Raw genomic sequence first — 14,105 nt, 5'->3', positions numbered from 1 at the left:
CAGCCAGTATCTGTGAGAAAGAAGTCATGATTTACCTCCATCCATCCATCCATCCATCCATCCAGAACCACCTCTTAAATATGACTCTAGAATCTTAACTCTAGTCATAACCTTTGACATTTAAACCACTCAAGCGGTAAGCTGCCATTAGAAGCACTACTCTAATAGATGATTGATGATGATAAAGCTGCAGCCTTTTGATATAACTAGGTTAATTATTTGTGTGTGTGTGTAATCATCTGCAACTGTCTGAATGACTGGAAACCTTTTCACCAAAGAAATAAAATTATACGCTCTATTTTGCACGAGTGAAATGCAGATATTTAAATTTTCAAGGATAAATTAAATAAGTGAAGAAAACAACAAATGGAAAGGCCCACTTAATAGTCTGAGTGAATAAATTACATGTGGCCTTCTATTCTCCTTATATCTGGATCATCATTTCCAGTTTCTACCTTATCAATAGTGTTAAAAAATCCAAGACTAGGAAACTGATATATCTGAGTTTGGACTTAATAATCAAGCCAATAATCAAGCCAATTTAATGCGTATAGATACAATGTTAGACAGTACACAGTTAGAGAGGTTTTTATATGAATCATGGGTATAAAGATAGAGGATGTCGTCTATCCAGTTTTAAAGAAACTTTTGGAATGGACAATTTTTCTGTGCCCCGTTTTCTTTTGTTGAAGTAAACTCTCTAAGTTCATCGAGAGGTCCGATGGATTTTTTTATGTGAGTGAAGATGAAGGGAATCGTCAGAGCGCTTCAGGCTTCATTCATTGTAAACTTATATAATATTATGTACTGTTTTAAGTTAAACATTTGGCCACCAAGGTTGAATTTTTCCTCAATGTTTCAGACAGAACCTAACATTTCTATTTGTTATGATGAACAATGTGTTAAATGTATCCACAATCAAAAAATCTAAATGTAATGGAAAGGTTTTGTTTGTGCTGGATGCACACTACTACAGTCTCACAATGCAGTGAGTCAGATTTCTGCTGTGTGTCTTAACATCTGTCCACATTATTAAAGAGTGAGTCTTTTCTACAGAGTACTGATCTGCCAGACTTAACTAAGAGTTACAGTAATCTCTTTAATCTTAAATCTTGAGCCACCATGTTGTGTGAAGTGTAAACAAACAAATCTGTTCGATGTTTTACTTTATCGCAGGCCTTCGTCGAGCGACTGACCTCCTACCGCCCTGTGACTCTCGGCTCTGCCACAAGGCAGCGAGGATCCTGTTTCTTCAAACAATGAAGCCGTTTGCTGCACTCAGACAGGTCTTCTGTCTCGTCAATGCCAATTTAATTAGAGCTTTTCAGAAGCACGCAAAAATAATAATGCAAAGTTGTGTCATAACACTCGACTGTGAAATCCTCTTATTGTCCTTTCTACGCTCCCCTTCATTCTGTCCTGCACCAAAGTAGAGATTACTGCGCAGGCTGACCTGAGCGAAACAGCAGTGGGATATTTTTCTAGTGTTCACAAATTGTCCACTTTTGAGACTATTTAGATGATGCGCGGGATAAATCAAGTGTGATTCAACAACTTTAAATTGATGAAAGCTCCACCTAACACTATTTTTGTCCTGGCCCACAACAGGCTCTCTATCAGAGCTGCTTTTCAATGCGATCCCATCGTGATTAAAAATGAAGTGCATCATGCACTCATGATAAAAGAATCCATGAAATGATGTTTGTAGATTCAAAAGTGTTTAGTTCTGGTCACTGTCATGGGATTACAGTCCACTACAGTGAGCTCAGCAGTGTAGAGAGCCGATAGATATTCCAGTGTATTTTTAGTCTCGAGTCGATCATCTGATTCTGCTGCTGTGGCACGGTGATTGCTATTGATCTGAAAAAGGCAGCAAATACATTCAGGCTTAGATTATGTGACTGAGTGTGTCTGTGAGTGAGTATACATCCAGTGCTGTAATGTGTGTGAAATACAAACTCTTAGCTAAAGCCCTGCTCGTTTGCTTTGGAAAGTTGCTGTGATCTGGTGCAGACAGTTTGACGCCACTGCTTTGATAATAATGCAAAGAAGCATCTGCTACTGTACTGAAACAACCTTCTGATGCAGACAGATACCTTTAGTCTCTAGTGTGTATTCGTTACAACAGTTGAAATAAAAAGATAAAGCATTTGTGTTTTCTCTGCACGGGAGAAACAAGCCATTATTTTCATATATGATGGACATTTCTTGCTTGTTAATCGTTGCTTCGCTCACAGTTGCTCTTTAATCTCAACCTGCAGGAAGCCTGGGTCAAAGCAGAAGTAGCAATTCAAAGCCATATAACAACCGCTCCTGCTAGCCGTTTAAATATTGAAGGCATATCGGCTGATGCCCAATTATTATCCTCCAGCTTTCCAGTAATAAGCTTCTAAGTATAGACCTCTGTGGTTCTTCCCACATGGAGGAACAATGTAAATGATTCGAGGGGCATAAAGGGAGACGAATGTGTGTGTTTTCTGCATCTTCAAGGTCTCTACACCAACATAATATCATTACTTGGACTCTCACACTGGGATAATGTCTGTCCCCCGTTCTGCCTAATGAAAATAAACAAATGTGTGCATGCCTAATCCCTTTAATTTTGGTGGTGGGGAGGAAATTAAAAACACAGGAATGCAAATCCATGCCAAGTTTAATTTCTAGTATTGTTGTGCGTGCTGGATCCCCGGGTTATGCTAGGAGATCATAATGTGTGGCAGGTTCATTAAGAAGGGAAGCTTTTGTTGGAAGGGGAGGAGCGATTTTGTAAGCGCTAAAGAGTTTAAAAAAAGAGATAACTTCGGGCTTGACTGCAGCCTTTGAAGCCTCTTTTCTTAAGCTCTAATGTCTCTTTCATGTTACACAGACAGGCAGCAGATACAAGTTTAATGAAACCTAATATCACATCTCACATTAGAGAGAATCTTCTGCTGCATGAACTATGTTTGGGGGATTTGTTGAGTTTTTGCTCCTTTTAGACCATAACATATATCTGTTTACATGACTTCTAGTAAGACAGCTACAACATGGACCAGGGTCATCATTTTACATCATAATACATCTCCATTATTGAGCCCAGTATTATCCCAATAAGACTTTATGCCAACTGTGCAATGTAACAAATAGAAAAAATGGTTGGCCCACGACTTTCGGCCCTGACTTGAATTTTCCTCTGGAGCTACTTAAGGATAATTAGCTAAATTTAGCATAAAGAAAATGGATTAAGATTGAGAAGATGATTAACATAACACCTACTAACCATCACTATTATTAGGACTTCCACTGTGAGTATGTTCACATGCAAGAGGCATTGAAAGGACACATGATATTAACTGGTAGTAATATGTTATAAAACATAAAGCATCCTGCAATGGCGTCCCCTTTTGTACCCACTCACGGATGCCAGCCACATTCATACACCTGATTTTTTTCATCAAGTTCATCAGTGTAATTTCCTGAGAAAAAGTAATATTGAAAAATGCAACGTCAAAGAAAGGGACCCATCCTCCAATTCAATCTGCTGTTCTTGTATAATCCTGCCGACAAACCAACCAACCAACCAACCAACCAACAGACACGGGTGAAAACTTAACTTCTACTGTGGCGGTAAAAAAATCACATGTGTAATTTATTATGAAATCTATTAAGACAAACGTTTAACCCACGAGCTGCAGCAGGTGTGTTTAAAAATTCTTCTACCTTCAAATGTGCCTACAGTATGTAGGCCACACACATTTTTAGAACAGAACAGACTTACTAATAATAATAATAGTCTGGTTCATTAACTGTAAAATTGTCTGGAATTAATTCCCCACCCTCATTACAATGCATGCGGTAATGCCTCATCGTGCTTTATTTCTAAAATGACAATTATGTAAGAATAGTGCATTGGTAACACACTCCACTGCACTTCAAGTGAAGTGTAACTAAAACCAGAGGATTACCGGCCGTGTGTCATCAATAAGGAACAGCGAGAGATGAAACACCGTTCTAGTGGCTGCAGATGAAAATTCTGATCTCATTAACGAGCATGAACGGAGCATTAAGTTGTTCGAATAATAGAAATTGATATATCAATAATTTATGAAGTTTGTATGTATAACACACCGTCATTATGAACAACCGAATACATTATACACACAAGCCCTGCAACACATCAGCTAACACTCAGCGAATACAGCTCGAACACAAACGAGCACTGACAAAGTTTTTATCAATCGAAAAAAAATAAAAATAAAAAATGTAATTCATCTCGATCAGCCTTCACGGACTGTGCCAGATTAAACAGGCAGATTGAATGTGTAGCGTCTGAATCCAATTATTTTTTGGAAAGCCATACCGTGGCGTTGTTTCCTTTTGATTTGCACTTGCCTGTCTGCCAGCTGAGACACCTTGCTCACTGACACAAAATGCTCTCCCCCCCAAAAAAAACTCTTCTTATATTTACTGAAGAAAAAAAAAAACATTTGATGCAGAGATGTGATCGGGACATGAAAACAACGTTATTCCCAAGTACTGAAAAACATCAGTGGATACAACATTGGTCAAATTGCTTTGATAAAATACACTGAGGGAGTCCTGCTGACACAAAAAGGAACGATTGGAGCTACATTCAAGAGAAAACAAAAATCCTAATCACTCTTTTCAAAACAAAGTGTGTCATATTATTTCTACTTTTTCATTCTGATCCATTACAAAGGCATAATTAAGCCAATCAAGGTAGGTGGGAAAAGTGAGTTTCAGATCACTAAATAGTTAAGAGTGCAGGTTAATTGGCGAGGTTTTAACATTTTGGATTATGTCACATTTAATAGTGCTAAATGAAGGAAAATACACAAATGCAAAGCGGCTACTGTATTCATTATAAATAGTCAAGTTGTCATTGTTTCCTCGCCTCTGCCCACTGGACCTCTCTCCATATGTCTCCAACATGCACCACCTGTCCTAAAAACACAGCCTGACTAAAGAATAAAAACAAACCTTTTCATTTCACATTTCAGGAGCTGTGGCTGCCAAGTAAACAAACCCAAACAGCCCTCCTGATACCATCGTTATAACTTGAGCTGAGGTGTCGCTTCCGCAGCCTACAGCCACTACAGCAAGTGCTGAGTCTGAATCAACTCAGCATCGCTCTGCCAGTTGTATCTTGAAGCACTGAGCATTAAATGAGGTAAACTGCATTTCTATGACACTCGCAGCTTTTCAGCAACCACTTTAATTCATCACAATATTCTTATCAGAGTTTAATGACATGGAGGAATGAATTTATGATCAGCTCATTAATATTTATTGTTGTGTTGTGCTCCAGGAGTTAAAGAGTGAATGTGATCGTGAGTTATAAACTATGTCTTTAATATTTAAGTTGTTCTGTGGAAGGCGGCCCACAGCTCACAAACAAACCAGACACAAACATACAGAATGCAGAAGTGTCACAGTGTTTCTTATGTGACGGAACAGAAAATACGTAAATGTTCTTGTTCGTCACAATAACAGGCACTGAACTATGTTTTGCCTAAAGGTTCCGTCATGTAGTAGTACATACATGAAAAACACATTTGATATGCATTTATATTAGATTAAATCAGTAGCTAACAGGCTGTTTTATAATTCAACTCCAGCTAACCTCCCACAGAACTGCTCAAGGATATGTTGCATACTGCACATGTGAACACAACAAGTGAAGATACTCATTTACTGAAAAAACACCCACACAGAACAGGAACACGTAGCATGCATCAATACACCTACAGTGAAACACATCGGGGCCAATTATGGAACAGCGCTCAATAAAACATCAGTGTATTTAAAACAAAACAATAACATAGTTGTATTACTGTGTAGTTATTTTAATATATTACTATAAACTTCTGAGTATATAAATAAGACTAATTTTCTAAACCACAATCAGGGAAGCAAACAAGCAAATAAATAAATAAATAAATATTGGGTAAAATACCTTTTAAAACTAGAATGTATTACCTGCAGGGCAAATGTGGACAGAAAGTTTTTCTTTTATCAACAATTACTGTCAGAGTGTCCTTGTGCCAGGCACTTTACTCCCCAGCTGCAGCAGCAGCAGCAGACTGTGATTATAGAGAAACCTTCCATGAAATGATGCAGGTCGATGTGTTTATGAGACATTTTGTGGATTCAATCTTCACTGAGTAAAAGACATTTAAATGTACGGGAGACGGGAACTGCTCACAAAAACCAAACAAGAGCGAACGCACAAGACAACCATGAACAATCCTGCAACTCAGAGAACAACATGGCAACAAAGACGGCTTTTAAAAGTGGACATGAAGCAATCAATCAAGTTTAACGATTCATGTCCTCTTTAAGAGCTTCTTTAAGACTTGTGGACATCACCTGGCCGAGGTTATGGTGTTCATTTGTAGGGGTGGTGATGGTGTAGTTGTTTGGTCCTGGCTCTCTTTGAAAGTCCAACCCGGATTGGCCGTGTGCACGTTCTCAGAGGCTCCAGTCTCCTGTGCAGCTCTGGTGGCCCTGTACACAGAAACACAAAAAAATATACAACCCAGTAAGCTCCAGTCCAGCTGCTTGTTCACCAACATAATCTATACTGAGCATCAGCTGTGCATGTGTTTCAGCCCACAGGTCATTCTGAGGTTTGTTTTTGTTAATGAAACTACAGATGATGAACATACTGCTTTCAGAGTCTTTACCAAAGCTGACAAGTTGCACAGTCCTTCTCAATGTGCAGGGAGAGTAGTCGTGTTGTTAGACTGAACGTTTTTCCTCAAACTGACAAGGTGAACACATTGCGTCTCTACGTAGGCAGGTTGTTAGACTGACTCTCCTCTTAAATATTCAGAGACCAGCCCACTTAGATCCCAGCAGACACGCTCTGGTTCTTAATGCAGTGCAATTTTGCAAAAATGACATTACGAGGCTGATCAATACTGTTTTGCGCCAGACATTGAAAACCTTTTAAATGGGACTTTCTTAATCTTCAAACAAACACGACTCGTATCCAAAAAGAACCCCCGGCATTTTTATGAATTAAAAGCTCGAGGGTGTTTCTTTTATCTGTTATCACAATATGAAACTCACTTTGGCTCAGTTGTTCCAAGAATGGCCGACACATGAAGGACGGAGACCACATTTTCTTTTTCTGCTCCGTCTCCTGGGGCTCTGAAAGAAACACATCGTCAGTCAGTACAGGCAGGCTAATTGTGTCCTATTTGCTGCACTGCTTACCCTTAAACTGTGTTTTTTTGCATTTATGGAGGTGTTATCATTTCACTGCAGCTTATTAGAGAAGAGAAATTAATATTTTTTTGAACATTCATGAGAGGAAGCTCAGTCAATTTGAAAAGGCGAATCAATAGAAAGTAATTGTGTTTCCTCGCTGAATTAACCCAGCTGACCTGTTGACAGTCTATCACCCAACACTCTGGAAAAACATTGTGACCACGCATGGTTAATGAACAGAAGAACAGCTGGCACTAATTAAACTATTTCCATAATAATGTTTTTAGACTTGTCAGACATTTTAATTTTGCGATTTACTTTGTTGACATTCGGATCTTTTGTAGCTGAAGATAAAAAAAGCTTTTTGCTGTCGTCTTTTACTTATTAAACTGAAACTACAAACCTCTGTGTTTCTCTGCAGTATACACGGATGCTTCCTGGTCCAGACGGCTGCCAACTGGCACCTCCTGCTCGCCATCACGGCTGCCAGCGGTACAAGAAACCACTGGATCACCTCCGCACATGTCCAGGCAGCTTTCTTCATCAGCATCATCTTGACAATCGACGTGCAACACACAGTGCAGGCAGAATATTTTAGGACACGTAGCAGTTTGGTCTGATGGTTTTTTCTGGAATCACTGTTTGAACATGATCATGGTGTCAATAAAGATGATTAAATAACCGAAAGCCTGCTCTTCGTGGTAATTTTGAATGTGAGATATTAAATATTATACAAGGCTGACTCGAGTGTTTGTCCTTACTACGCTCTAAATCATTGACACAGGGTTATATATTCAATCTAAACATGAGAGCTTAAATTTTCACTTCACTTGGGAGAAAACTGAAGAAAAGATCCTACATACTGAGCTTGAAGTGCATTTCTTTCCTCAGCTACATGTTGAAAAGATGCAGCAGTTTACATAACTCAACCCTGCTCCAACAGACCTGATTCAAATGGATGGGTCGTTATCAGGCTTTAGCAGAGTGTGATGACGAGTTGATCATTTGAATCAGGGTGTGTTGGAGCAGAGAAACATCTAAAGCATACAAAGGAAGATGGTGGTAAAACACTGGTGTATAGAACCGTTTGCAATATTTGGAAATTAACCTTATACACCTTATTATCCACCTCAGAGTTAGAGGAGAGGATTGATAACACTCTCCTATCTGTTTGCTATTGAGATTATTATCAACATAGGCTATTAATAGTGATGTGCTACCAATAAGATACTGTTGTGGGCGGGACATGGTGTGAGAGGATGCTGTATCTGAGCCAAAGTACCACATTTTATATTTGTTTATTTCATCTAGCAAATTAAAAGATACTGATAATTGGAAAAAATGCTGAATATTGGCCCGATAATCTACCAGGGATGATCAGTACAACCCTTAAAACTACAGACTAAATGTATTTATTGTGTGCTGTTCAGTAAAACTGCAGTCTGTTGTTTGTTGTGTGTCACTTGTTACCTGATGATATGTGGCATCCCACCTCTGGGCTGCTGAGCTGTTCTTTGCAGTTTGAAGTGTCGTCTTCCCCTGAGACTTCAGTTACATCACTACGCTGCTGAGGTGCTGCCGCTTTACTGTCACTCGCAAAATCACTCATACTGATATCAAAATACAAGTGCAGCTCTTTCAAGACCATGTCAAAATGTTTTTTCATCTCAAACTGAGGTTGGTGGTTCACATCTGCAGCTGGACTGTCGCTCTCAGAGGAAACGTTGGAGGACATCGTGTGCGGGTTTGACTCATCCTGGAAGCACTCAGTGGAATTACAGGTTGATTCACTGTTATTCTGTTGCTCCGGCCATTCGAGAGCAGTAACATCTGCTGCTGAGATAAAGTTTGGGAGTTCATTACAACTGTAATCACTGCTTAAAAATCTATTTGCCATGTTCTCAGTGTGACACTGGAAACCTTCCACTTCCTCCTCACCCACACCCGCCTCTTCTGGTGCCTCCTCGTGCTCATTGCTCTCTGCCTCTGGCATGGAGTGTTGAAGTTGTGGCTGGGGTGATTTCAACAGCTGCCTGGGCAGGCTGCTGATGAGAGGGCTGGTACTCGGGCCAGCGTCATCATCGTCATCATCATCCAGTGAGAGCTGGATCTTTTCGAAAGTGTCAAACCCCTCTGGCACACGGTCACAGAAAGTGAAGGCAGATGGTACTGAGGAAAATCTGTCATGACCATTTAGGGCTGTGGGGCTGCTGTCAGCGTTTTGCGAAGGGATTAATTCATGCGGACCTGGCACAACTGCATCACTAGTTGCAGGGGAAGAGACAACCATGAATGTCTCAGCTTTGTGTTGGTGATCAGAGAAACAACTGAGCTTGTCTGCTGGTTCATGTTGACTAGCTGAGGTTAGTTTGTTTGCACAGTTACTCATGTTGCCCTCTGTCCATTCACTGACACAGTCATCAGGTGACGCCTCAGCCACGTCTCCTCTCTGTTCACCTCGTTGTTGATGACCGTCTGAAGCCACCGATATCTCTGAGTTATGTTGCCCATCAGTTTTTTCTCCAACACTGGCCTCTTCTGTTCTTTCCTTTCTCTCTGTTTCCCCTTCCATCATTTGAATCAGAGCACTGTAAGCGTGATCAGTCAAGCATTCAAGGATACTTTCAAACTCCTCACATGTTAATTTGTCACCATATTCACTTGTTCCACCCTCTGTCCAGTCCATGCACACATCAGCTGATACTTCAGTCTTGTCTTCTTTGTATATCTCATTTTCTTTCATTAGTCTTTCCTCTAAGTCCACCGAGTTTTCTGACTTCCCGTGTTCATCAGTTTGTATTTCTTCTCTCTCTGTAATCTCAGTTGCCTCGTCCATTCTAACAATTTCAGTCTGTATGTATTCAACCTCCTGTGTCTTCTGGGCGTCAAGACTGACAGGAAAACAGCCAGCCTCATCCTGCTCTTTTAACTGATGTCTTACGGTATCGTGACTTTCTTGTCTTGCATCCCCAGCAGGAGGCGGCTCTGGACTGCTGCTGGGACTGGATTTACACAGACAGCTGCCTTCATTACCAGTCTCTTTGTGTTTTTTGTTTGTGGTGATGGCACAAGTCTGTTGTTCTGCATATGACTGATATAAGTCCTCTTTTTCATCGTTGCACTGCTGTGTTCTGCTTTGGTGATTAAACTGCCGGCTCTGGTCGGGAGCTGAAGCCTCCTGTGACGGCCCAACGCCTGAACAGAGTGGAAGAGGCATTTCCATCTCGCAGACTTTTACTGATGGAGATAATTTTGCACCTGCAGAGCTCTCTGAGTTACAGTGTTCCTCTCCAGCCTCCCTGTCAGTTTCACTCCAGATTGTGGGGTCAATTACACTGAAAGGCCCTGCATCATTATCTCCTTCAGCAGGCTCTTGACTGATTCTTGCCGGCATTGGAGTCTCTGTTGTGTGATCAGCTGTTTCACTCTGAGCTTTGGCTATCATCTCGCCAGCAGCATGCTCTTCTTTTACCCCACAGAAGTCATCAGCGTCAAGACTCACAGTCTCAGTTGCAATATTTCTGTCTAATACCAGATCATATAAAACAATTGAACCCTCGGCACATTCAGCAGCAGAAGGGATGGAGTTCTTGTTCAGGCCGTTCTCATTAACTCGGCTCTTTGTTTCCCCATCACAGAAGGCAACATTTTCATTTTCACATATCTGCAATTCTAATATTTTTCGCTCATTTCTTACACCTTCAGCCAGGTTCCCAGAGGGATCCTCTTCAGGGTTTGAGAAGAATGATTTTGTATCTGCATAATCACTGGAAGAGATGGGACTGTCACGCTCTTCCTGTTCTCTGTTCTCACTAAATCCATGCCAGTACTTCTTCTGATTACTCTTTTCAACTTCACCAGATTGGCTCCATGTATCACAGAAACCTGTGTCATGAAGTGTATTTTCACAAGTGCAATCAGACTGACATCGGACCTCCTCATCACCTGAACTATGTGTGAACACTTGGATTTGACTGACACTATCTAGCACCTGTCTCTCGTCTTCATCATTTCCAGTGGAAGAATTGCAACCACCAGGGGGCTCGACTTCAAGTGATTCCCCGAGCCATTTGCAATCAGGATGACTGGACGGGTCAGCGCTGGTGTCTTCCCCAGAGTCAGTTTCTGCTAATGGCCCGCCTGCATCATCTACTGGGTTTGAGCTGAGCTTGTCACTTTCAGTAACGGGGGGCTGCTCATCTTCCACCAGAGGTAGGAAGCGTCTCTCAGCAGAGATAAAATAGGCGTTAGATGATCCTGTGTGTGCACCGTCACCGTGTAGAGTAGTCAACTTCGTAATAGGGCTGAGAATTAATTTAGCGTCACGTTGCTCATCTTGGACAACTCCACATTCTGCTGCGCACACAATGTCCTTCAACTTACTTGGGGATGATGGGAAACTGATGGTTTTCCGAAATCTCACAAGTGCTGGAAAGTCAAACCTGCTTTTCCCACCGTGGTTGGTAGTCGGTGTAGAATCTGAATCTGTCCTCGGTCGTTTGGGGGAGAGTGGTGACATAAGCTCTCTCTCGGTTTGCGGCCTGATATCTTCCTGCATGGTTTCATCCATTTTTTCTCCCATTAACTGAACCTAAAATAGAAACAGCTTGAGTGTGAACACTGCATCAGAAAGCCACACTGCTCAGATCAATAACTGTAACTCTATCAAAAGAATGCAATCACGTCCATAGTTTACTTCCGTAGATCCTAGAGAAGCTATTCCACATTAAAGAGAGACTTTTCAGATGCTCAAACAGACTATGGAGTCTTGTGTTTCTAAAATGGCTGCTTAAAAGTCTTGTGAACCTCCTAAAAAAGTAACTCACCTTAAACCAAACCTTCAGGCATATAACATGGAGGTAATCCCAAAACAAACCCACGAAGAAAATAAATAAAAGACAACGTGACGTTCAGGGAGTGGATGTCCTATACCAGAACAGATTGTAACACAGCGTGATGCTGATTCATTGCACAGAATACAGAGATGGCACTACAGCACTGTCGTTGAGCTGTTGCCTCCCTATTCTAACACCCCAATCTGGAACTGCCGTGCATCAGTTTCATCAGACAATGCGAGCTTTGTTATAATGAACACAAAAGGCCTTTTGCACATCAGACATACTGCCTTGTCATAGCAGGGTAAAAAACAGGTGTTACTAATAACATTAACTATGGCTCTGTTTTATTGAAATGCCCCAGTAAGCTCTGACACAATGAGGCAGCATTCACAATACCTGAAACGAAACCAGCTAAACAGACTTCTGTCAGCTTTTATTTTATAATTTACCCTTGTGCTTTTACCCCCATGACATGTCTAAAATGCAGTCAAACTGCATTACTTGGTGAGATGGCTAGCTCATGTTAACGACACAAACCTTAATATTTAACTTTATTTATAGCCATTAGCTAAACTTATATGTTACTTTCTGCTTTTGACTTTGACGTTGGCTGACATTCTAAGCTACATTATGAGTCAGGTATTTATCTAGCTAGTATCAGTTGTCCCAAAAAGTTACTAATCTCATAAATTAATTTATACATAACCAGCTAAATGACCTGGTGAGTTGGCGAGCTAATATCTGACTTTATCTATAGCCATTAGCTAATTTTACATCTAACTTGAAGCTACTCATATATTTTACTTATTTATCCAGCTAGCATGAGTTGTTGCAAAAAGTTACTCATACCTAACTGCATTACTTGGTTAGTTGGCTGGCAAATGTTACTAACACAGACCTTGATATTTGATTAATTTATAGCCATTAGCAAACCTTACATGTTACTTTCTGCTTTTGACTTTGACCTTAGCGTTAGCTGACATTCTAATCTACTTGGTAAGTTGGATAGCTCATATTTGACTTTATTAGCTAACCTTATATCTAACTTGATGTTAGCTGACATTTTAAGCTACTCATATATTTTCCCATTTTTATCCAGCTGGCATTAGTTATTCCAAAAAGTCACTCACCTTATAAATTAGTTAGTTTAGAATGAAGCCTAGCATGACTCAGCTAGCCAGTTTACTCAGCTAGCTAAGTTAGCTAGCACAGAACGTAACTTATGGCGCGAAACTACCGCCGCTGAACAAAGCAGGTAGGTTTTCTCTATCGTTCTGCTTCAGCTAGCTAACAAATTGTAGCCTGAATTTACCTATTGTCTTTAAACAAATTATTGTCGTGTTTACAGGCAGGTCGGATACAGATTGTGTTTTCTTGCTGTCTTTACGTGTGTTCAGCCTGCTGTCGGCCACACAGCGGGGGTGGAGAGAGGCAGAGAGGCAGCGCTCCTTCTCTCTCTCTCTCCCCGCCTGCCTGTCTGTCTGTCTCCGGCTCTCAGGACGGCAGCAGCGGCTTCAGTGTGCGTTCAGCAGCAGCATCCTACGGACCCGCAGCTCGAGGCTGACTTTTTAAGAAAACACAATAAAAACAACGCTAGAATAGAACAATACTCACGGCAGATATCTTTAACTACTAGTGGCTCGACACCTTTTTGAATTAGCTCTTTTTTCCTCCACCGTCCTCGCAGGTTTTTCCCCCCGCAGCTCCAGACATCAGACCGGACTTCTCTCCCGTTGGTCGGCTCCGCACTCTCGCAAGGTAGGCTGGATGTTATATTAAATATTAGACATAAACCTGCATGATGTGTCCTTTTTTATTGTGCTTTCCACGAGACTGATTTATAGATTTATAGATAGATTTATCTGCGTCCATGTTAATGAGGGAATAAACACACATATCAGCTGTTTTTTAATCAACTCCTGCTCCAAATGCACGTTTTTGGGAAGCAAACTAACATGTCTGTGTCATGCATGGGTTTTTTACACACCAGGGATTTTTGTTCCAACAACAACAAAAGTGTAAAAAAGACACATCAGCCTCGGTCACAGCTGA

General features: G+C 40.9%; 2 protein-coding genes across 4 annotated transcripts in view; one reads left to right on the top strand and one right to left on the bottom strand.

Moving 5' to 3' along the window:
* Positions 1-5,195: 5,195 nt before the first annotated feature.
* On the bottom strand, positions 5,196-13,504 carry LOC115574008 (uncharacterized). 3 transcript variants are annotated; one of them, XM_030405191.1, is made up of 6 exons: positions 13,184-13,346; positions 12,042-12,091; positions 8,686-11,806; positions 7,619-7,768; positions 7,075-7,155; positions 5,196-6,507 (listed from the first exon to the last, which is right to left on the bottom strand). In XM_030405191.1, exons 3-6 carry the CDS (start codon positions 11,795-11,797, stop codon positions 6,389-6,391), a joined length of 3,462 nt encoding a protein of 1,153 aa, XP_030261051.1. In that variant the 5' UTR covers positions 11,798-11,806; positions 12,042-12,091; positions 13,184-13,346; the 3' UTR covers positions 5,196-6,388. The 3 variants fall into 3 exon arrangements, with proteins under 3 accessions (XP_030261051.1, XP_030261052.1, XP_030261053.1); XM_030405192.1 differs by lacking the exon at positions 12,042-12,091; XM_030405193.1 differs by lacking the exons at positions 12,042-12,091; positions 13,184-13,346 and adding an exon at positions 13,366-13,504 and having other exon boundaries at positions 5,272-6,507.
* vsnl1a (visinin-like 1a) overlaps positions 13,466-14,105 on the top strand; it is a 34,971-nt gene continuing 34,331 nt past the window's right edge. The window contains exon 1 of the mRNA XM_030405194.1: positions 13,466-13,811. The gene's annotated coding sequence lies outside the window, so the exon portion shown is untranslated. The remainder of the gene's footprint in view (positions 13,812-14,105) is intronic.

Source organism: Sparus aurata, chromosome 22 (genome assembly GCF_900880675.1).
Source record: "Sparus aurata chromosome 22, fSpaAur1.1, whole genome shotgun sequence".
Lineage (NCBI taxonomy): Eukaryota > Metazoa > Chordata > Actinopteri > Spariformes > Sparidae > Sparus > Sparus aurata.
The sequence above is the reverse complement of the archived record's forward strand: the minus strand, read 5'-3'. Positions and strand labels throughout refer to the sequence as shown.